We start from the raw sequence: 23,295 nt of genomic DNA on the forward strand, positions 1-23,295 counted from the left end.
GATCAGAAGTCAGAAATAACCTGATCGTGGAGGAGTGGACTTCCCATCTTGGGCTCTGAACCCGTTAGGGACCTCACAACCCCAGCGTCCCTTTGTCACACGAAGTTTACCTTTTGCTACGAGTGTCCTACTGACGTTGCTCTGTCGAGAGGCCATCAGCTAATTCCATACCATCTTGGTCTTGATCCCGCTCTGTAGACCTCGTCGTTTCATGCCGGATTTACCAATGTTTACAACCCAAAATACGAGGGCAAAGAACAAACAAATGTGTGATTTGCAGCAACAATAAGTTCTTTGGGGGCCACCAGATCAGAAGAAGCCCCTTCCATGTAAGAGGCGGTGGAGAGGGAAGGCTTGAGTTCTGCATTTCAATCAAGCAGTGAGAGACCTAATCATGTACATCTCCGATAGCACTGCATCTCCCAGCTGGGGACTGATTGCCTGGTAAGGCTGGATGTGCTGTAAACTCCGTAATGTAAAATATTACTGGATGGAGCTTGTTTTCCTGGTGTGAAATTCATTTTTCTTCCCTTGATAATCCTGGTGGCACGAAGGCTTCTCTACCGCTAAAAGGTGTGATATATATAGACGGCAGGAGTGAGTGTGACAGGTATTATACGGAAGCTTTTCCTGCTCGGAAGAAATAATAGAGAACAGAAAGTGCTGGGGAAAAGTATTTACCCCCTTACAGGGTAGACACCGGGGATCCGCATTCATTTATGGCGTTCCTACCTAACCCCCGAAATGTCCAGGAGGCTCTTAGATTCACGGGAGACCTCCTGGAAGCTCCGCAAAAATAGCAACTCTCCCCGTGCCCCTCCGAATATGCCAGAAACCCCCTAGAGATGTCTTCACTTGCAGAGGCGGAAAACCAGGAAAATGGGGAACAGGGCCCTGAGAGAGACTGGGCATGGGGGGTGGGGGCTTAGGGAACATTGTGGCTACCGTCCTTCACTTTGAGGATATTTAAGGTCGTACCCACATCAATCCTAAAATAATCTATTATATTATTATATGCCATCACTTTATAAGCTGGAAAATGTCTTAAAAAGGGACCTGTCAGCAGCTTCTACACATGGATGTTGGTGTTATGTCTCCATAGGTGCGATGGTGTTATGTCTCCATAGGTGCTTCTCCCAACATTGAAATGATACATTTTTTGTAGAGATCTGATGTGTAAGTCATGAGAAATCTAGTATAGAAACCATATGCAAATGAGACTGGATGTGCACAGGGGGTGTGTCAGTACACTGGGGGCGTGTCAGTACACTGGGGCATGTCAGTACACTGGGGGCGTGTCAGTACACTGGGCGTGTCAGTACACTGGGGGCGTGTCAGTACACTGGGGGCGTGTCAGTACACTGGGGGCGTGTCAGTACACTGGGTGTTATGATCCCAATGGCAGAGGATCTCTGATATTCCGGCAAGATAGCAAAAATATAAATACTACTCTAGGGAGGTGGAAACTGGACTAACCGCATACCTGATCCTGACACAAACAACTAAAAGTAGCCGGTGAACGTGCCTACGTTGGTTCTAGATGTCTCGAGCCAGCCGGAGAACTGACTACCCCTAGAGGGAAAAAATAAGACCTCGCTTGCCTCCAGAGAAATTGAACCCCAAAGATATAGAAAGCCCCCAACAAATAATAACGGTGAGGCAGAGGAAAACACAAACGTAGAGATGAACTAGATTCAGCAAAGTGAGGCCCAATAGTCTAGATAGCAGAAAATAGATAGTGGACTATGCGGTTAGCAGAAAACCCTACAAAACATCCACGCTGAACATTCAAGAACCCCCACACCGACTGACGGTGTGGAGGGAGAATATCAGCCCCCTAGAGCTTCCAGCGAGTCAAAAATCAAATGTAAAGCAAGCTGGACAAAAACACTGAATAATGCAAACGATCCAAATTGTACAAAACAGACTTAGCTTTTCTTGCATGAGGCAGACTGAAAGGAATCCGGAGGAGACCAAATAGGTCTGGATACAACGATGCCAGGCAAGAGACTGAGTCCAGAGGAGACTCAAATAGGAAAGACCCGCTGCTTAACGACACAGCTGGAGCTCAGGCCTGCAACAAGACATACCTAACACAATACCGTTAGTGACCACCAGAGGGAGCCCAGAAACACAGTTCACAACAACTGGGGGCGAGTCAGTACACTGGGGCATGTCAGTACACTGGGGGCGTGTCAGTACACTGGGGCATGTCAGTACACTGGGGGCGTGTCAGTACACTGGGGGCGTGTCAGTACACTGGGGCGCATTTGAAAAATACACGGCACTCTGGGAAAAATGGAAGTAGGTGCTCAAGTAGGGTCTCCAACCCGTGTCAACAAATATGTAGAAAAACTCGGCACTCAATAGTTTCTGAAGAAGGATAAGTCTATTTGTTTCACATCCTGACAAACAGATCAATTGCTGAACGTTTTCGGTCCTATACAGACCTTCCTCAGAGCAATTTAATTTATCTGGAATAATGAAACAATATGTATGGTCTGACTGAATATCCTTCTAAGAGATAATATATTACTGTGGGCGTGTCAGGACACTGGGGGGGGTGTCAGTACAGTGTGGGCGTGTCAGTACAGTGTGGGCGTGTCAGTGCACTGTGGGTGTGTCAGGACACTGGGGGCGTGTCAGTACACTGGGGGGTGTAGGTACACTGGGGGTGTATCAGTACAGTGTGGGCGTGTCAGTACAGTGTGGGCGTGTCAGGACACTGTGGGCGTGTCAGTGCACTGTGGGCGTGTCAGGACACTGGGGCCTGTCACTACACTGGGGGGGTGTAGGTACACTGGGGGCGTGTCAGTACAGTGTGGGCGTGTCAGTACAGTGTGGGCATGTCAGGACACTGTGGGCATGTCAGTGCACTGTGGGCCTGTCAGGACACTGGGGCGTGTCAGTACACTGGGGGGGTGTAGGTACACTGGGGGGTGTCAGTACAGTGTGGGCGTGTCAGTACAGTGTGGGCGTGTCAGTACACTGGGGGGGTGTCAGGACACTGGGGCGTGTCAGTACACTGGGGGCGTGTCGGTACAGTGTGGGCGTGTCAGTACAGTGTGGACGTGTCAGTACAGTGTGGGCGTGTCAGGACACTGTGGGCATGTCAGTGCACTGTGGGCGTGTCAGTATACTGGGGGCGTGTCAGCACACTCAGACTGCCGATTCTGTGTGCACTTTTATTACACAGATCACTTTTACACTTTTCCATGCCTTTGTTAACAGCACTCAGAGATTTGATTTACTGATCTTTACTGCATGTGTTGCAGCTGTCTAGCAGCTGTGTGACATGCAGCCGCAGGGACGCGAACATGTTATTCGAGCACACCGAAGACACGCATGCTCAGATAACACCTTATTCGAACACGTTCGCTCTTCACTAATAATAAAGTGTCGCCTATTTTGAGGCTAAAGCCATGTTCACACGATCAATATTTGGTCAGTATTTTACATCAGTAACTGTGAGCCAAAATCAGGAGGGGAACAATCAGAGAAAAGGTATAATAGAAACACGGGCACCAGTTTTGCAAAAAGCCTCCACTGGACTCATGATCCTGATAAATATAATATAGACAAATGAAGCACATGAAAAGTGTAGCAAGTTTAGAATTTATATTGCTAGTAAAGTAAATGAATATAATTTTTTACATTTTTTCCCAACACTGAATTTTCGTTTTCTGTAAGTAATGTTGCATGTTAAGGTTTCTAACACCGTTGGCTTCGGAAGCTTCTGTGCTTTGGGCAAACTTTTATGTTTTTGCTTTTAATCCTCGGTTTAGGGTTTTGCTCCGAGGATGGTGCTGCAAGCATTTTACATTCCGTGAGTGTTTATTTTAGTAAATCTTGATAATATTAGATCTGGTAATTTGTTCTGCAGTGTTAACATACATATTTTTTTAAAGTTCTCTAATGGAAAATTTATATTGGTGGTAGGAATTCCGTAGTCTTAGATCTCTATAGGTTTCATAGAAAAAGAGGAGTAACCGCACTGTATACAAATCTTTTCACAGAGTAGTTTTCTGACCTGTTTCTGTGATATTTTTTATTGTCATTTTTGGCTGAATTTCTCGTCAGGACATAGACAATATAGTAGAAGTTAATGTTTGTAGGAAAACAATTGTGGATGATCTTGCAAAAGAAGCAAACAAACCTCAGTTTCAATTTTTTAATGGTTGGAAAGCCACACGTTATTCTGTACCAAGACAACATTGTGATTGTGCTGTCATCATCCTATAATCTTATTGAGTCACATGTTACCAATTGTCACCAGGTAATTCCAGTCAGTTTATTCAACCCCCCCCCCAATAAAAAAGGTCTGAATATAAGCAATTCTGTATCATTAGTAAACAAAACAAAAACATTGTTGCATTGTCAGAAATTCACTTTCAAAGCGTTATGCAAATGAGTCTCGAAGTGCTCTGGGCGGGATGGAGCACTTCTGCTGCCATAGTTCTTGGCTCAATTCTCAGCCTAACTCCGCCCACCACTAGGTGATTGACAGTTAGCACTGCGGCAACATGTTAAGAATGTGTCTAACTTGTTCTTCTCCCCAGGGAGGGAGAAAATCCATAAACTCACACTTTTTGCATCAGAAGTTTCTGTAGCGCCCATGGTTGTGATTTGATGAAATGTCAATCACTTGTCTGTAACCGTTTTCCACTTTCAATTTTCTGTCTGCAGTCAGTTCTGCTTAAAAATCTGCATCAGTTCTACATTCTGTGCATTTTTTAGGCCAATATTATGCACTTTGGTAATTGTCATGATTTTTTTTTTACTTGGAATCTGCTACTTTAATTGCTCCAGAAGTTGCCCGTCGCTAAGGACATTGTCAATGCTCCTAACAAGTAGGGATCGTCCAAAGAGGAGAACGCTGCTGACTGTGATTGTGTGGGCTGAAGAAAAGGCTTTGTTCGACTGGGAAAAAGCTAAAAAAAAATAATATAAGAAAATAAATCAATATTGAAAAAAAACCTAAGAGAACACAAGAGAGGGAGAACATTGTATCTCTTTCCACATTCAGAAATGTAGTTACTTCTGGGCAAAGATAGAAGAAGTAAAAAAGTTGTAAAGGTGAAACTCTGTAATTTGATATATAGTATTAAATACTTGGTGTTTTTTTTTTTATGTTGCAGTTTCTCCGAAAATCTACGAAATCTCCACCAACATGGTCGTCAATGAAGGAACAAATGTATCACTTACATGTTTGGCCAGTGGAAAACCAGAGCCTTCAATATTATGGAAACATATCTCACCTTCAGGTAGGTGTCCGCTCAGTGGCTGCATTTCATCTCCAAAATCTCGGAGAATATTTCTATGGGTGTCCATGATAATGTATGTTATGGGATGAACTATATATATATATATATATATATATATAGCGGTGAATGTGAGTTCCTGAGAATCATATAATTGGGTTTGGTGATGTATCTCATCCAGGGAGAAGGAGATTAATGTTTCTTGCTACCTGTGTCCTGTGGGATCATGATCTAGACTGAGTCTGCAGATCTCGATAAGGCTTGTGGTCGGAAATTGCTCTTGAAATCTCTTGGAAAAACTCTTTCGCAAATTTATATTTATTTATAAATTGAATTTATAATATTTTTTTTATGATGTAAATATTTTTGAGTGATCATTACAATGGTTGAAACTGATCTTCGATAGAAATATGGTCAGGTGTGCTGGTTTATACACATTTTTGCTGTATAGATTACAAAAAAATTTAAAATATATATTTTTGACATGTTATGAGCAATATATAATCAGAAAATGATGTATTCTTTACATTAGGGTTATATATACAGTATATAAATGGGAAGTTGTGATGGTGTGGGGGTATCATTTTGTCTATGTGCATATTTTTACAGATTTTAGGCGTGTTGTCTTGTTGCTCTGTATCATTCTGTGCATCCCCTCTAATGTGACGACACGGCATTCAATGTTAATTATCCAGACTTCTATTTTCAGTAGGCGAAGAATCATAGACTGTTGTCGTATGCGTTTTAAAAGTTTACTCTTGATATTTTTGAATGGCTGCTGTTTGCCTCTTATATCCGCTCCTACAGGGTATTGTCTGCTATCCTTGCAAGATAGGGACGCAGGATCATTGAACAATCTACGTGTGATAATATGTTGGTTGACCATTGTGCGGTTCCCTGTGGCTTGTTGACCTGCAGAGCAGAGGACACACTATGCATAATGATTAAATACTCGGACAATGTGAGATGAGCCCCTACCACCTTCCCCCTGACCTGTGGATGATGACCTAAAACACAAATGTGGGTATAAAGAGGAATTTTCTATCCTTCTGAGGAGCGACACCAGTAAAATAGATGATTTTGTGGGATGCGGATGCTAAGGCCAGCACTCCAGAGAAACATGGGGAAACCCTGATTACCCTGGAAAATACCGCTGGAGGAGCCCTATACAGAGAAGTATCTGGAGCCGCACCGCCATATCGATCTCTAAGCGGAGGATTGTAACTCTCATCTTCATCCTGTTACTCGACTGTATCCGTGTTCCTGGACTATTTTATCCTCTGTGTGTTGAATTGTTTTATGGAACTTTCGGTTTGCACTTCATAAAGGGTCTTGGACTGTTCACTCATCTCATGTTCGGTTGATTGTGTGATACCGGAGAAGGACCCTGTGACAGAAATGTTTCATTTTTCTCATCGAACACTAGAGAAGGCACAATATGCTGACACGTCCTGATTCCTGTATCATCTTTGCTGTGTAGACTGGGACAAGTTGAGCAGAGTCATCTCATTATTGTTAGAGTAGGAGGGAGTTAATGACAGCTCCTAATTTCTGTAGCACATTTATCATCTGTGCTGTGTAGACTGGGACAGGTTGAGCAGAGTCCTCTCATTATTATTAGAGTGGGAGGGAGTTAATGACTGCTCCTAATTTCTGCAACTCTATCATTTGTGCTATGTAGGCTGGAACAGGTTGAGCAGAGTCCTCTCATTATTATTAGAGTAGGAGGGAGTTAATGACGGCTCCTACTTTCTGCAACTCATTTATCATTTGTGCTATGTAGGCTGGGACAGGTTGAGCAGAGTCCTCTCATTATTGTTAGAGTAGGAGGGAGTTAATGACTGCTCCTAATTTCTGTAGCACATTTATCATCTGTGCTGTGTAGACTGGGACAGGATGAGCAGAGTCATCTCATTATTATTAGAGTGGGAGGGAGTTAATGACTGCTCCTAATTTCTGCAACTCTATCATTTGTGCTATGTAGGCTGGAACAGGTTGAGCAGAGTCCTCTCATTATTATTAGAGTGGGAGGGAGTTAATGACTGCTCCTAATTTCTGTAGCACATTTATCATCTGTGCTGTGTAGACTGGGACAGGTTGAGCTGAGTCCTCTCATTTTTATTAGAGTGGGAGGGAGTTAATGACTGCTCCTAATTTCTGCAACTCATTTATCATTTGTGCTATGTAGGCTGGGACAGGTTGAGCAGAGTCCTTTTATTTTTATTAGAGTTGCAGGGAGTTAATGACTGCTCCTAATTTCTGTAGCACATTTATCATCTGTGCTGTGTAGACTGGGACAGGTTGAGCTGAGTCCTCTCATTTTTATTAGAGTGGGAGGGAGTTAATGACTGCTCCTAATTTCTGCAGCTCAATTATCATCTGTGCTATGTAGGCTGGGACAGGTTGAGCAGAGCCATATAATTGGAGTGAGAGGGAGGTAATGACAGGCAGAAAAAAGTGAAAAGAGTCAGTTCACCTGGTAGACATATACAGTAGATTCCTGAAGTCCAGATCTCGCACGGACGGGGGCTGAGCAGCCGGTGTAGGAACAATGGAACGTGAGTTGAATCCAGCAAGAGACTGTGACTTTGTAATAAAATATAGCTTTCAATGAGCCATTTAAAATAAGAACATCACCAATAGTGCTCCACCGAATATAACATTGCATATAACAGCATCGTACACACGGTACAGCGCTAGGACTAACGCGTTTTGACTTGCGTCTTAATGATGGTCAATTAATAAGTTAATGACAGCTCCTTATTTCTGTAACTAGCTTATTATCTGTGCTGTGTAGACTGGGACAGATGGAGCAGAGTCATCTCATTAGAGTGGGAGGTAGTTAATTACAGTTCGGTCATCCTGCTGATATTCTAGGTAATACAAGATAGTAAAGGCGCACAAATTTACTAAAGTTTAAGTTTAAGAAAATTAAAGATTCCAACTCAAACTAAACCATCTGGTAATAGCAATAATGGTTTAACTGATCGATGACAGACGATCATCATCTGAAATAGTCGTACGCTGACTGCTGGTTTTCAGCTATTGATCATCATGCACTTCATGATGATGTTCTCTGGAATTAACGCGACACTATATGGTGGTAGTAAGTGTGCACTACGTGGGGGTATTATTTAGGGATTGTTTGGCAAAATTATTTGGATGCTAAAAATAAATTTCTTTCCTGACATCTTCTCTGTGCCCAGTCCTGAGCAGCCCTGCGACATCACGACCTGCGTCACCTGAGCGCCTTCATTTGCTATAAAATCAGCCATAAACAGAACTGAAATTGATATTTAGGATTTTTTTTTTACCTACAATAAGACGCCACTTATTGTAAAACCACTTTTCTATTTGTGTTTTCAGTGTTTTTGAGCATTTCGTTCTGCCTCGGGTTTTGAAAAACAGCTGGTGGGAAAAAAAATGAAGTGAATGTCCTAAAGGAATCTGCTCCAAACTAGGCGCTGTCCAATCAAAAGGTTGCAAGAAATGTTTCAGCAAAAAAAACCTTCCACCTGTATAATAAAACCCCTTTGTGAGCACATAGCCTAAGGGTTAAGTATAATGAAACAATACTGCTGCGTGCTACCTGCTCACAACGGTATTACTAAGTATTAGATGGCGGTGGGATTTGTAAAGTGAACTGTACTTTCCTATGGAGATATTTAGATGCTGCATATTATTTGGGCTTTGGCAGTAATATGTAAACATCATATGGAAGTATTATTATGACACTGTATGGCGGTAATACATGGATTATGAATAGGTGTATGAACTATATATAGTACGGCGGAATTATTTGGATACTAAAGAGCAGTATCATGTGGAAAGCATATATTATTGGGAGGCACAATATGGTATTAATGTTTAGATACTGCGCAGTGGTACGGCTTTATTATTAGCCACTGGATGGCAGCAGTATATATTTTGTATCCACTCCTATGGATGTAGTGGTATGGCTTATCCTTCCAAAAAAAGTGATACCTTTTTGTTGTAGAGATCTGAATTGCCAGTTATGAGAAATCTAGTCTAGTAGCCATATGCGAATCAGTCTGGAAGTGCACTGGGGGCGTGTCATTGCTCTTGAAAGAAGCTGTTAGTGCAATGACACGCCCCCAGTGCACTTCCAGACTGATTTACATATTCTGTTGGATTTCTCATGATTGGGACCCATCGTATCTCTGCAAAAAACTATCATTTTTGTGGAGGGTGAAGCACCTGCCCAGCCATACCACTACTCCCATATGCAAGAGCGTGCTGACAATTTCCCTTTAAATGGGATGATATAGATACTTTTTGAAATGGTAATAAAAGCAATTTAAAATGAAGTGACGAGCAGGGGCAGACCCGCTTTGTTTGTTGCTCAGGGCCCCACTTTCCATAAAACCAGCCGTGAATGGGAAGCACAACTAAGCCATAATGCTCACGGGCGCATTCATAGGATCGCTATTGTTTTGCTGTCTGCATTTAGCGCACGAATCGAGGACATCACTCCTTAAACGCTGCTATTTCCCTCTCTGCGCTCATCATCGCCTCTTGTTTATCACTGAACTTTTCAGATGTAAATGTTAAACCTATGAATTTCGAGCAATGTACAAAGTACATCATTTGTGCTTTTCCAGACGTGTTATTCTACAGGAGGAACGAAAAAAAAAAATAAAGAAAGAAAGAAAGCCATTAATTTCGCTGGAGGTAGAGATTATAGCGCTACAGTACAAATGGTTTAATAACTCTTTGAGATTGCATTATAGATTCTAAAAGTAGACTTTACTTTAAGATCTAAAAAGGAGGGAAAGCTCTTCTGAAAAGATTGAGCTCAGCAAGCGCCGAACGCCATCACAATAAGAATCCGCAGAAGTGCAATGGAAATGTCACTTTGTTTCCAATACTTTATGAAACAAGTTTGCTACTTGATTCATAAACGTTTCCAAAAGCCCTTTACAAATCGCCCGGGTTCTTCTAATGTAACAATCACTTACATGTAAAGGGGACGTTTAGTTTCTTGTGACTTTATTGATTGGTCTGAATGGGTTATTATCCTTCAAGATTTTACTTAATACGTTCCTTTATTGGTAAGGCTTCCTTTATGATTCTCTGCAAGAAATAGAGTCAAAGCCATTGTTTATTTCACTGCTTTGTATTATGGCAGAGTGGCCTCGTCTACACACAACTGTAGTCAGTGTGAAAATCGGAGAGGACCCGAGACCTACCCCTCAATAATGGAAAAAATCTAATGGGTGAGAGGGAAAAAAACTTTTTAAAGATCAAAAATGAAAGAAAAATATCTATATATGTACTTCTTATACATAGGAGCTGTATTATAGTAGTTATATTCTTGTATATAGGGGCAGTATTATAGTAGTTATATTCTTGTACATAGGAGCAAGATTATAGCAGTTATATTCTTGCACATAGGGAGCAGTGTTATAGTAGTTATATTCTTGTACATAGGGGCAGTATTATAGTAGTTATATTCTTATACATAGGAGCAGTATTATAGTAGCTATATTCTTATACATAGGAGCAGTATTATAGTAGTTATATTCTTGTATATAGGGGCAGTATTATAGTAGTTATATTCTTGTACATAGGAGCAGTATTATAGTAGTTATATTCTTATACATAGGAGCAGTATTATAGTAGTTATATTCTTGCACATAGGGAGCAGTGTTATAGTAGTTATATTCTTGTACATAGGAGCAGTATTATATTAGTTATATTCTTGTACATAGGGCAGTAATATAGTAGTTATATTCTTGTACATAGGAGCAGTATTATAGTAGTTATATTCTTGTACATAGGAGCAGTATTATAGTAGTTATATTCTTGTACATAGGAGCAGTATTATAGTAGTTATATTCTTGTACATAGGAGCAGTATTATAGTAGTTATATTCTTGTACATAGGGGCAGTATTATATTAGTTATATTCTTGTACATAGGGCAGTAATATAGTAGTTATATTCTTGTACATAGGAGCAGTATTATAGTAGTTATAGTCTTGTACATAGGAGCAGTATTATAGTAGTTATATTCTTGTACATAGGAGCAGTATTATAGTAGTTATAGTCTTGTACATAGGAGCAGTATTATAGTAGTTATATTCTTGTACATAGGAGCAGTATTATAGTAGTTATATTCTTGTACATAGGAGCAGTATTATAGTAGTTATATTCTTGTACATAGGAGCAGCATTATAGTAGTTATATTCTTGTACATAGGGAGCAGTATTATAGTAGTTATATTCTTGTACATAGGAGCAGTATTATAGTAGTTATATTCTTGTACATAGGAGCAGTATTATAGTAGTTATATTCTTGTACATAGGGGCAGTATTATAGTAGTTATATTCTTGTACATAGGGCAGTAATATAGTAGTTATATTCTTGTACATAGGAGCAGTATTATAGTAGTTATAGTCTTGTACATAGGAGCAGTATTATAGTAGTTATATTCTTGTACATAGGAGCAGTATTATAGTAGTTATAGTCTTGTACATAGGAGCAGTATTATATAGTTATATTCTTGTACATAGGGGCACTATTATAGTAGTTATATTCTTGTACATAGGAGCAGCATTATAGTAGTTATATTCTTGTACATAGGAGCAGTATTATAGTAGTTATATTCTTGTACATAGGAGCAGCATTATAGTAGTTATATTCTTGTACATAGGAGCAGTATTATAGTAGTTATATTCTTGTACATAGGAGCAGTATTATAGTAGTTATATTCTTGTACATAGGGGGCAGTATTATAGTAGTTATATTCTTATACATAGGAGCAGTATTATAGTAGTTATATTCTTGTACCTAGGAGCAGTATTATATAGTTATATTCTTGTACATAGGAGCAGTATTATAGTAGTTATATTCTTGTACATAGGAGCAGTATTATAGTAGTTATATTCTTGTACATAGGAGCAGTATTATAGTAGTTATATTCCTGTACATAGGAGCAGTATTATAGTAGTTATATTCTTGTACATAGGAGCAGTATTATAGTAGTTATATTCTTGTATATAGGGAGCAGTATTATAGTAGTTATATTCTGTACATAGGAGCAGTATTATAGTAGTTATATTCTTGTACATAGGAGCAGTATTATAGTAGTTATATTCTTGTACATAGGAGCAGTATTATAGTAGTTATATTCTTGTATATAGGGGACAGTATTATAGTAGTTATATTCCTGTACATAGGAGCAGTATTATACTAGTTATATTCTTGTACATAGGAGCAGTATTATAGTAGTTATATTCTTGTGTATAGGGGGCAGTATTATAGTAGTTATAGTCTTGTACATAGGAGCAGTATTATAGTAGTTATATTCCTGTACATAGGAGCAGTATTATACTAGTTATATTCTTGTACATAGGAGCAGTATTATAGTAGTTATATTCTTGTGTATAGGGGGCAGTATTATAGTAGTTACAATGCCTACAAGTAGTATTCAACCCCCTGCAGATTTAGCAGGTTTAATAAGATGCAAATAAGTTAGAGCCTTTAAACTTCAAACAAGAGCAGGATTTATTAACAGATGCATAAATCTTACAAACCAAAAAGTTTTGTTGCTCAGTTAAATTTTTATAAATTTTAAACATAAAAGTGTGGGTCAATTATTATTCAACCCCTAGGTTTAATATTTTGTGGAATAACCTTTGTTTGCAATTACAGCTGATAATCGTCTTTTATAAGACCTGATCAGGCCGGCACAGGTCTCTGGAGTTATCTTGGCCCACTCCTCCATGCAGATCTTCTCCAAGTTATCTAGGTTCTTTGGGTGTCTCATGTGGACTTTAATCTTGAGCTCCTTCCACAAGTTTTCAATTGGGTTAAGGTCAGGAGACTGACTAGGCCACTGCAACACCTTGATTTTTTGCCTCTTGAACCAGGCCTTGGTTTTCTTGGCTGTGTGCTTTGGGTCGTTGTCTTGTTGGAAGATGAAATGACGACCCATCTTAAGATCCTTGATGGAGGAGCGGAGGTTCTTGGCCAAAATCTCCAGGTAGGCCGTGCTATCCATCTTCCCATGGATGCGGACCAGATGGCCAGGCCCCTTGGCTGAGAAACAGCCCCACAGCATGATGCTGCCACCACCATGCTTGACTGTAGGGATGGTATTCTTGGGGTCGTATGCAGTGCCATCCAGTCTCCAAACGTCACGTGTGTGGTTGGCACCAAAGATCTCGATCTTGGTCTCATCAGACCAGAGAACCTTGAACCAGTCAGTCTCAGAGTCCTCCAAGTGATCATGAGCAAACTGTAGATGAGCCTTGACATGACACTTTGAAAGTAAAGGTACCTTACGGGCTCATCTGGAATGGAGACCATTGCGGTGGAGTACGTTACTTATGGTATTGACTGAAACCAATGTCCCCACTGCCATGAGATCTTCCCGGAGCTCCTTCCTTGTTGTCCTTGGGTTAGCCTTGACTCTTCAGACAAGCCTGGGCTCGGCACGGGAGGAAACTTTCAAAGGCTGTCCAGGCCATGGAAGGCTAACAGTAGTTCCATAAGCCTTCCACTTCCGGATGATGCTCCCAACAGTGGAGACAGGTAGGCCCAACTCCTTGGAAAGGGTTTTGTACCCCTTGCCAGCCTTGTGACCCTCCACGATCTTGTCTCTGATGGCCTTGGAATGCTCCTTTGTCTTTCCCATGTTGACCATGTATGAGTGCTGTTCACAAGTTTGGGGAGGGTCTTAAATAGTCAGAAAAGGCTGGAAAAAGAGATAATTAATCCAAACATGTGAAGCTCATTGTTCTTTGTGCCTGAACTACTTCTTAATACTTTAGGGGAACCAAACAGAATTCTGGGGGGTTGAGGGGTTGAATAATAAATGACCCTCTGAAAAGACTTTTCACAATTACAAAAAAAAATAAACAAAGAAATAGCATTCTTTTTTGCTGCAGTGCATTTTACACTTCCAGGCTGATCTACAGTCCAAATGTCACAATGCCAAGTTAATTCCAAATGTGTAAACCTGCTAAATCTGCAGGGGGTTGAATACTACTTGTAGGCACTGTATATTCTGTACATAGGAGCAGTATTATAGTAGTTATATTCTTGTACATAGGAGCAGTATTATAGTAGTTATATTCCTGTACATAGGAGCAGTATTATAGCAGCTATATTCTTGTACATAGGGGGCAGTATTATAGTAGTTATATTCTTGTACATAGGAGCAATATTATAGTAGTTATATTCTTGTACATAGGAGCAGTATTATAGTAGTTATATTCCTGTACATAGGAGCAGTATTATAGTAGTTATATTCTTGTACATAGGAGCAGTATTATAATAGTTATATTCTTCTACATAGGAGCAGTAATATAGTAGTTATATTCTTGCACATAGGGGCAGTATTATAGTAGCTATATTCTTGTACATAGGAACAGTATTATAGTAGTTATATTCTTGTACATATGGGGCAGTGTTATAGTAGTTATAATCTTGTACATAGGGGCAGTATTATAGTAGTTATATTCTTGTACATAGGAGCAGTATTATAGTAGTGATATTCTTGTACATAGAGGGCAGTATTATAGTAGTTATATTCTTGTACATAGGGGCAGTATTATAGTAGTTATATTCTTGTACATAGGGGGCAGTATTATAGTAGTTATATTCTTGTATATAGGAGTAGTATTATAGTAGTTATATTCTTGTACATAGGGGCAGTATTATAGTAGTTATATTCTTGTACATAGGAGCAGTATTATAGTAGTTATATTCTTGTACATATGGGGCAGTGTTATAGTAGTTATAATCTTGTACATAGGAGCAGTATTATAGTAGTTATATTCTTGTACCTAGGAGCAGTATTATAGTAGTTATATTCTTGTACATAGGGGCAGTATTATAGTAGTTATATTCTTGTACATAGGAGCAGTATTATAGTAGTGATATTCTTGTACATAGAGGGCAGTATTATAGTAGTTATATTCTTGTACATAGGGGCAGTATTATAGTAGTTATATTCTTGTATATAGGAGCAGTATTATAGTAGTTATATTCTTGTACATAGGATCAGTATTATAGTAGTTATATTCTTGTACATAGGAGTAGTATTATAGTAGTTATATTCTTGTACATAGGGGGCAGTATTATAGTAGTTATATACTTGTACATAGGAGCAGTATTATAGTAGTTATATTCTTGTACATAGGAGCAGTATTATAGTAGTTATCTACTTGTAGATAGGAGCAGTATTATAGTAGTTATATTCTTGTACATAGGGGCAGTATTATAGTAGTTATATTCTTGTACATAGGGGCAGTATTATAGTAGTTATATTCTTGTACATAGGAGCAGTATTATAGTAGTGATATTCTTGTACATAGAGGGCAGTGTTATAGTAGTTATATTCTTGTACATAGGAGCAGTATTATAGTAGTTATATTCTTGTACATATGGGGCAGTGTTATAGTAGTTATAATCTTGTACATAGGAGCAGTATTATAGTAGTTATATTCTTGTACATAGGAGCAGTATTATAGTAGTTATATTCTTGTACATAGGGGCAGTATTATAGTCGTTATATTCTTGTACATAGGGGGCAGTATTATAGTAGTTATATTCTTGCACATAAGAGCAGTATTATAGTAGTTATATTCTTGTACATAGGAGCAGTATTATAGTAGTTATCTACTTGTAGATAGGAGCAGTATTATAGTAGTTATATTCTTGTACATAGGGGCAGTATTATAGTAGTTATATTCTTGTACATAGGGGCAGTATTATAGTAGTTATATTCTTGTACATAGGAGCAGTATTATAGTAGTGATATTCTTGTATATAGGGGCAGTATTATAGTAGTTATAGTCTTGTATATAGGAGCAGTATTATAGTAGTTATATTCTTGTACATAGGAGCAGTATTATAGTAGTTATATTCTTGTACATAGGAGTAGTATTATAGTAGTTATATTCTTGTATACAGGGGGCAGTATTATAGTAGTTATATTCCTGTACATAGGAGCAGTATTATAGTAGTTATATTCTTGTACATAGGAGCAGTATTATAGTAGTTATATTCTTGTATATAGGGGGCAGTATTATAGTAGTTATATTCTGTACATAGGAGCAGCATTATAGTAGTTATATTCTTGTACATAGGAGCAGTATTATAGTAGTTATATTTTTGTATACAGGGGGCAGTATTATAGTAGTTATATTCCTGTACATAGGAGCAGTATTATAGCAGCTATATTCTTGTACATAGGGGGCAGTATTATAGTAGTTATATTCTTGTACATAGGAGCAGTATTATAGTAGTTATATTCTTGTACATAGGAGCAGTATTATAGTAGTTATATTCCTGTACATAGGAGCAGTATTATAGTAGTTATATTCTTGTACATAGGAGCAGTATTATAATAGTTATATTCTTCTACATAGGAGCAGTAATATAGTAGTTATATTCTTGCACATAGGGGCAGTATTATAGTAGCTATATTCTTGTACATAGGAACAGTATTATAGTAGTTATATTCTTGTACATATGGGGCAGTGTTATAGTAGTTATAATCTTGTACATAGGGGCAGTATTATAGTAGTTATATTCTTGTACATAGGGGCAGTATTATAGTAGTTATATTCTTGTACATAGGAGCAGTATTATAGTAGTGATATTCTTGTACATAGAGGGCAGTATTATAGTAGTTATATTCTTGTACATAGGAGCAGTATTATAGTAGTGATATTCTTGTACATAGAGGGCAGTGTTATAGTAGTTATAATCTTGTACATAGGAGCAGTATTATAGTAGTTATATTCTTGTACATAGGAGCAGTATTATATTAGTTATATTCTTGTACATAGGGGCAGTATTATAGTAGTCATATTCTTGTACATAGGAGCAGTATTATAGTAGTGATATTCTTGTACATAGAGGGCAGTATTATAGCAGTTATATTCTTGTACATAGGAGCAGTATTATAGTAGTTATATTCCTGTACATAGGAGCAGTATTATAGTAGTTATATTCTTGTACATAGGAGCAGTATTATAATAGTTATATTCTTCTACATAGGAGCAGTAATATAGTAGTTATATTCTTGCACATAGGGGCAGTATTATAGTAGCTATATTCTTGTACATAGGAACAGTATTATAGTAGTTATATTCTTGTACATAGGAACAGTATTATAGTATTTATATTCTTGTACATATGGGGCAGTGTTATAGTAGTTATAATCTTGTACATAGGGGCAGTATTATAGTAGTTATATTCTTGTACATAGGGGCAGTATTATAGTAGTTATATTCTTGTACATAGGGGCAGTATTATAGTAGTTATATTCTTGTACATAGGAGCAGTATTATAGTAGTGATATTCTTGTACATAGAGGGCAGTGTTATAGTAGTTATATTCTTGTACATAGGAGCAGTATTATAGTAGTTATATTCTTGTACATATGGGGCAGTGTTATAGTAGTTATAATCTTGTACATAGGAGCAGTATTATAGTAGTTATATTCTTGTACATAGGAGCAGTATTATAGTAGTTATATTCTTGTACATAGGGGCAGTATTATAGTCGTTATATTCTTGTACATAGGAGCAGTATTATAGTAGTGATATTCTTGTACATAGAGGGCAGTATTATAGTAGTTATATTCTTGTACATAGGGGCAGTATTTTAGTAGTTATATTCTTGTACATAGGGGCAGTATTATAGTCGTTATATTCTTGTACATAGGAGCAGTATTATAGTAGTGATATTCTTGTACATAGAGGGCAGTATTATAGTAGTTATATTCTTGTACATAGGGGCAGTATTATAGTAGTTATATTCTTGTACATAGGAGCAGTATTATAGTAGTTATATTCTTGTACATATGGGGCAGTGTTATAGTAGTTATAATCTTGTACATAGGAGCAGTATTATAGTAGTTATATTCTTGTACATAGGAGCAGTATTATAGTAGTTATATTCTTGTACATAGGGGCAGTATTATAGTAGTTATATTCTTGTACATAGGAGCAGTATTATAGTAGTGATATTCTTGTACATAGAGGGCAGTATTATAGTAGTTATATTCTTGTACATAGGGGCAGTATTATAGTAGTTATATTCTTGTATATAGGAGCAGTATTATAGTAGTTATATTCTTGTACATAGGAGCAGTATTATAGTAGTTATATTCTTGTACATAGGAGTAGTATTATAGTAGTTATATTCTTGTACATAGGGGGCAGTATTATAGTAGTTATATACTTGTACATAGGAGCAGTATTATAGTAGTTATATTCTTGTACATAGGAGCAGTATTATAGTAGTGATATTCTTGTACATAGGAGCAGTATTATAGTAGTTATATTCTTGTACATATGGGGCAGTGTTATAGTAGTTATAATCTTGTACATAGGAGCAGTATTATAGTAGTTATATTCTTGTACATAGGAGCAGTATTATAGTAGTTATATTCTTGTACATAGGGGCAGTATTATAGTCGTTATATTCTTGTACATAGGAACAGTATTATAGTAGTGATATTCTTGTACATAGGGGCAGTATTATAGTAGTTATATTCTTGTATATAGGAGCAGTATTATAGTAGTTATATTCTTGTACATAGGAGCAGTATTATAGTAGTTATATTCTTGTACATAGGAGTAGTATTATAGTAGTTATATTCTTGTACATAGGGGGCAGTATTATAGTAGTTATATACTTGTACATAGGAGCAGTATTATAGTAGTTATATTCTTGTACATAGGGGCAGTATTATAGTAGTTATAGTCTTGTACATAGGGGCAGTATTATTGTAGTTGTATTCTTGTGCATAGGAGCAGTATTATAGTAGTTATATTCTTGTACATAGGAGCAGTATTATAGTAGTTATATTCTTGTACATAAGAGCAGTATTATAGTAGTTATATTCTTGTACATAAGAGCAGTATTATAGTAGTTATATTCTTGTACATAGGGGCAGTATTATAATAGTTATATTCTTGTACATAGGAGCAGTATTATAGTAGTTATATTCTTGTACATAGGAGCAGTATTATAGTAGTTATATTCTTGTACATAAGAGCAGTATTATAGTAGTTATATTTCTGTACATAGGGGCAGTATTATAGTAGTTATATTCTTGTACATAAGAGCAGTATTATAGTAGTTATATTTCTGTACATAGGGGCAGTATTATAGTAGTTATATTCTTGTACATAAGGGGCAGTATTATAGTAGTTATATTTCTGTACATAGGGGCAGTATTATAGTAGTTATATTCTTGTACATAAGGGGCAGTATTATACTAGTTATAGTCTTGTACATAGGAGCAGTATTATAGTAGTTATATTCTTGTACATAGGAGCAGTATTATAGTAGTTATATTCTTGTACATAGGGGCAGTATTATAGTAGTTATATAATTGTACATAGAGGGCAGTATTATAGTAGTTATATTCTTGTACATAGGGGGCAGTATTATAGTAGTTATATTCTTATATATGGGGGCAGTATTATAGTAGTTATATTCTTGTACATAGGAGCAGTATTATAGTAGTTATATTCTTGCACATAGGAGCAGTATTATAGTAGTTATATTCTTGTACATAGGAGCAGTATTATAGTAGTTATATTCTTGCACATAGGAGCAGTATTATAGTAGTTATATTCTTGTACATAGGAGCAGTATTATAGTAGTTATATTCTTGTACATAGGAGCAGTATTATAGTAGTTACATTCTTGTACATAGGAGCAGTATTATAGTAGTTATATTATTGTACATAGGAGCAGTATTATAGTAGTTATATTCTTGTACATAGGAGCAGTATTATAGTAGTTATATTCTTGTACATAGGGGCAGTATGATAGCAGTTATATTCTTGTATTTATGGGCAGTAGCATCAATAATCAATTACTTTCTAAAAAGAGAGAAAAACATTTTCTGGGCATTAAATCCTTCAGGAAGATCCATCCAAGGTAAAGATAAGAAAACTTACTACCCACAGCTTTGTTGGAACATTCCTTTTAATCAGCGGTGTCCTCTTATTGTTATCTCAGTTTAGTTGTTGCCTCTGATTTTATATGATCCATGCTGTTCTGGTAGAAAAAATACATTTGCCAGCCTGTCAGTTTTGTCAGATTGTTGAGTGCTGGATTAAAGGGATTATACTATACATTAAAGTTATCTGTAGATAGAAAAACCCTTAAATGGATGCCGTCCTTTTCACAGAGAACTAGGATGAGACAGGTCATTACTTTCTTTCCCATTACTTGGGGGAATGGAAATTTGTTACATTCTGAAATCTAATGTGATTTGCAATTAAACTGTAGGGAAGCTCTTTTTTGGGGGTAATACATGTTTTCTCTTTGCTAAATAAGGACTGGAAGGGACCTGAATCCCATAATATTAATATTAATGAACGCTTTATTAAAGACTGTTTTCTCCCCTGATTTTTTTTTCATTTTACCTCTTTGTTTCCAACCCCTTGAGGAAGCAGACCTGCGAAACGTACATCAGGACAGTGGTGATCATATGATCTGTTGGCAGCTTGTGCATCATGGGTAAGAACTCGTACATGTTGACTATGGAATACTCTGTGATTCCGCGCTGACACTTTGTATCTCACCACAATCTGTCCTGTGTGAATTAGGGCACACATTATATGAGGCACTTACTCCTGATACGTTTCTCTCTGCAGTGCTTTAGTCATACGGATTTGCTACTTTTTGTTCTGATTTTCCTTCTCAGATTTCTATTATTTTTTGAATTTTTTGTTTTCTATGTTGTGTCATAAAGATGGACTTTCATGCACAAGGTGATATCATGGCTGTTTCATTGGGTTCTGTAGTATAATCATTTTTGGAAGGTTGAGAAAGGTCCAGTTCTACTGGGAATGTTTTCTCTTGTGTTATTTTTTTGGATCCATCCATCCTCAAACGTGGAGGAGAATTGATCCCTCGGAACAAAAGCAAGAACTGAGCATTGGTTTATAGGATGGATTTGAAATTAGTGACCAAATTTGCTTTACGAGAAGAAGTCTACCCTACAATGGTGTCCATCACTGGCCTGTACTCATTAATGGCTGTGCGACCTTATGTCACCGCCCTGGGCCTCTGGTGTCTTGTAGAAGGAATATGTCCATAATGCGATTATTTGCAGTATATGGCAGCACACTGGATCTGTGCTCTTTAGTTCCGATCCTTATTGGACCATCATATGGCTGTGTCATCTCGGTCCATACGGCCATTACTCTGTTGGGGGATTAATGGCTTAGAGTCTCCTAGGGAGTTACCGCATCCTAATTGCAGTACCAGACACAACCCATGGGTGAGGGTGGCGCTGTTGTGCTCCAGAACTTATTTTCTCCCCAGATACATATGATTGATACTTTGGATCCTTCATTTTATTTTTGGCCTTGGACTAATATCCCCAGAAGATCCCAATCTGTCCTGTGTTATTCATGCCCAATCTGTGGACTGTACCGCCCGCCGGCTGAGATAAGTCTTCGGACACTTTGTATCCTACATTTACACCCAGACAGACGTTCTTCTCCGACCTCTCGTCCCCGGAAGCCTTTTCTTTCCTTTTGTTGGTTGATTCCTCCTCGTTGGTGACTTTGTTGAAATGGCATCGAGTCCCCGGAGAGGCGGTGATCTAATGAATCACCGGACGGTCTATCAGGACAGCGCTCGGCGTCTTCTGCGGCTCCAGCCATCGTCTCGTCGAGGTATAGAAGTTCTGCAGATGATTCACTGCAATTTATGTACTAAAGTCAACCGTCGCTCCACCAACCCAACGTGGGATCCTCCGGAAAGTCACCCAGTCTCTGCACTTCAGAAGTTACATCAATGTTTGTCTTAAAGGGGCAATCTACTTTTTGCAATTCATTCTTAAAGGGGTTGTCTCATTTTCATACCTCATCATGGGGTGTGAACATTATAAAGGGGTACCCTCCTTTCAGGAGCCCCCTTTATGTGCTCTGACTTTTGCCCCTGTCCTCTCACTGTTTGCTGAAGGTGGTAGAAACCAAAGTCACGCTATGGCGGATTTTACATTGATGAGGCTTGTGCATCATTTCCTCTGGGTATTACCCGTCATGTTAATTTTTAATTCATAAATCAATAATACTTATGAAAATAAGCAACTATGTAATATATGTTGTAAGAAAAATCTGCTTCCTTCTCCTCCTGGACTGAACGTTCATTCTCAAAATCCTCGCAGGTAAAATCTGTGTTCAGTGAGGACAGATTGTTACATTACTGATCCGGAATCTTCTGTGTAGCAAGTGCCATCTCCTGTCTAATGTAACCATCTGCTGTCACTGAATGCAGATTTTACCTGTGAATCCAGATTTTTCAGAATGAAAGATCCGTCCAGGAGAAAGAAGCAGATTTTTCTAATAAGATCTATTACAAAGTTGCTTATTTTCACTTGTTCTATTGATCCTTGAAATAAAAATTAAAATGACAGTTACTCTTTAAGAACCCTGCTTGCTGTCATTTTATAGGGGTCTTCATTTTTATATCCGGGGATGAAGATCTGACCCGCTAATATGATGTTCACAAATGTGTACGGCTTATTGCTGGATTATTTTTTTTAAACAGACCTGTAATGAGCCGTGCGCTTGTGGTTATCCCATAATAATGGCACATTTCTATAGTATCAAAGAGAACAGTCCATTCAAAGACTGCAAGCAGAGGTCTTGAAAGATCAGAGAAATCGATATTCACAGTTACCGTAAAAGGTCTGTCCTTTAGAAAACATGTCTTTTTTTTTTTCAAAAACACTGCCACCCCTGTCCATTGGTTGCATTGGGTATTGCAGCTCGTATCCATTGAAGTGAATGGATTTCTACGCACAATATGTGACTGTTTTTCGGCCGATCGCTGCCGAGATTTTCTAATTCTGGACAATAACTTTTCTTTAACAAAACGAAAAGGCTAAAATCATTTTACTATTTGAAAATCCCTTTGAAAAGTAAAGTTATTAAAGTCCTAACATAAGTCTCCTTGATTTGTATTTTAGTAAGATATTCTTGTGGTGTAAAGAAATGGAAATCCGTAGTGACTGGTGGC

At 37.9% G+C, this 23,295-nt stretch overlaps 1 protein-coding gene across 2 annotated transcripts in view; it reads left to right on the forward strand.

Annotated features, from left to right (window-relative positions):
• Nucleotides 1-23,295, forward strand: part of NEGR1 (neuronal growth regulator 1) — a 548,474-nt gene that overhangs the window by 293,445 nt on the left and 231,734 nt on the right. For both annotated transcript variants that reach the window (XM_077277581.1, XM_077277582.1), the window contains exon 3: nucleotides 5,139-5,264. In XM_077277581.1, coding sequence (XP_077133696.1) covers nucleotides 5,139-5,264 — 126 coding nt within the window. The remainder of the gene's footprint in view (nucleotides 1-5,138; nucleotides 5,265-23,295) is intronic.

This window comes from Ranitomeya variabilis, chromosome 8, assembly GCF_051348905.1.
Source record: "Ranitomeya variabilis isolate aRanVar5 chromosome 8, aRanVar5.hap1, whole genome shotgun sequence".
NCBI lineage: Eukaryota > Metazoa > Chordata > Amphibia > Anura > Dendrobatidae > Ranitomeya > Ranitomeya variabilis.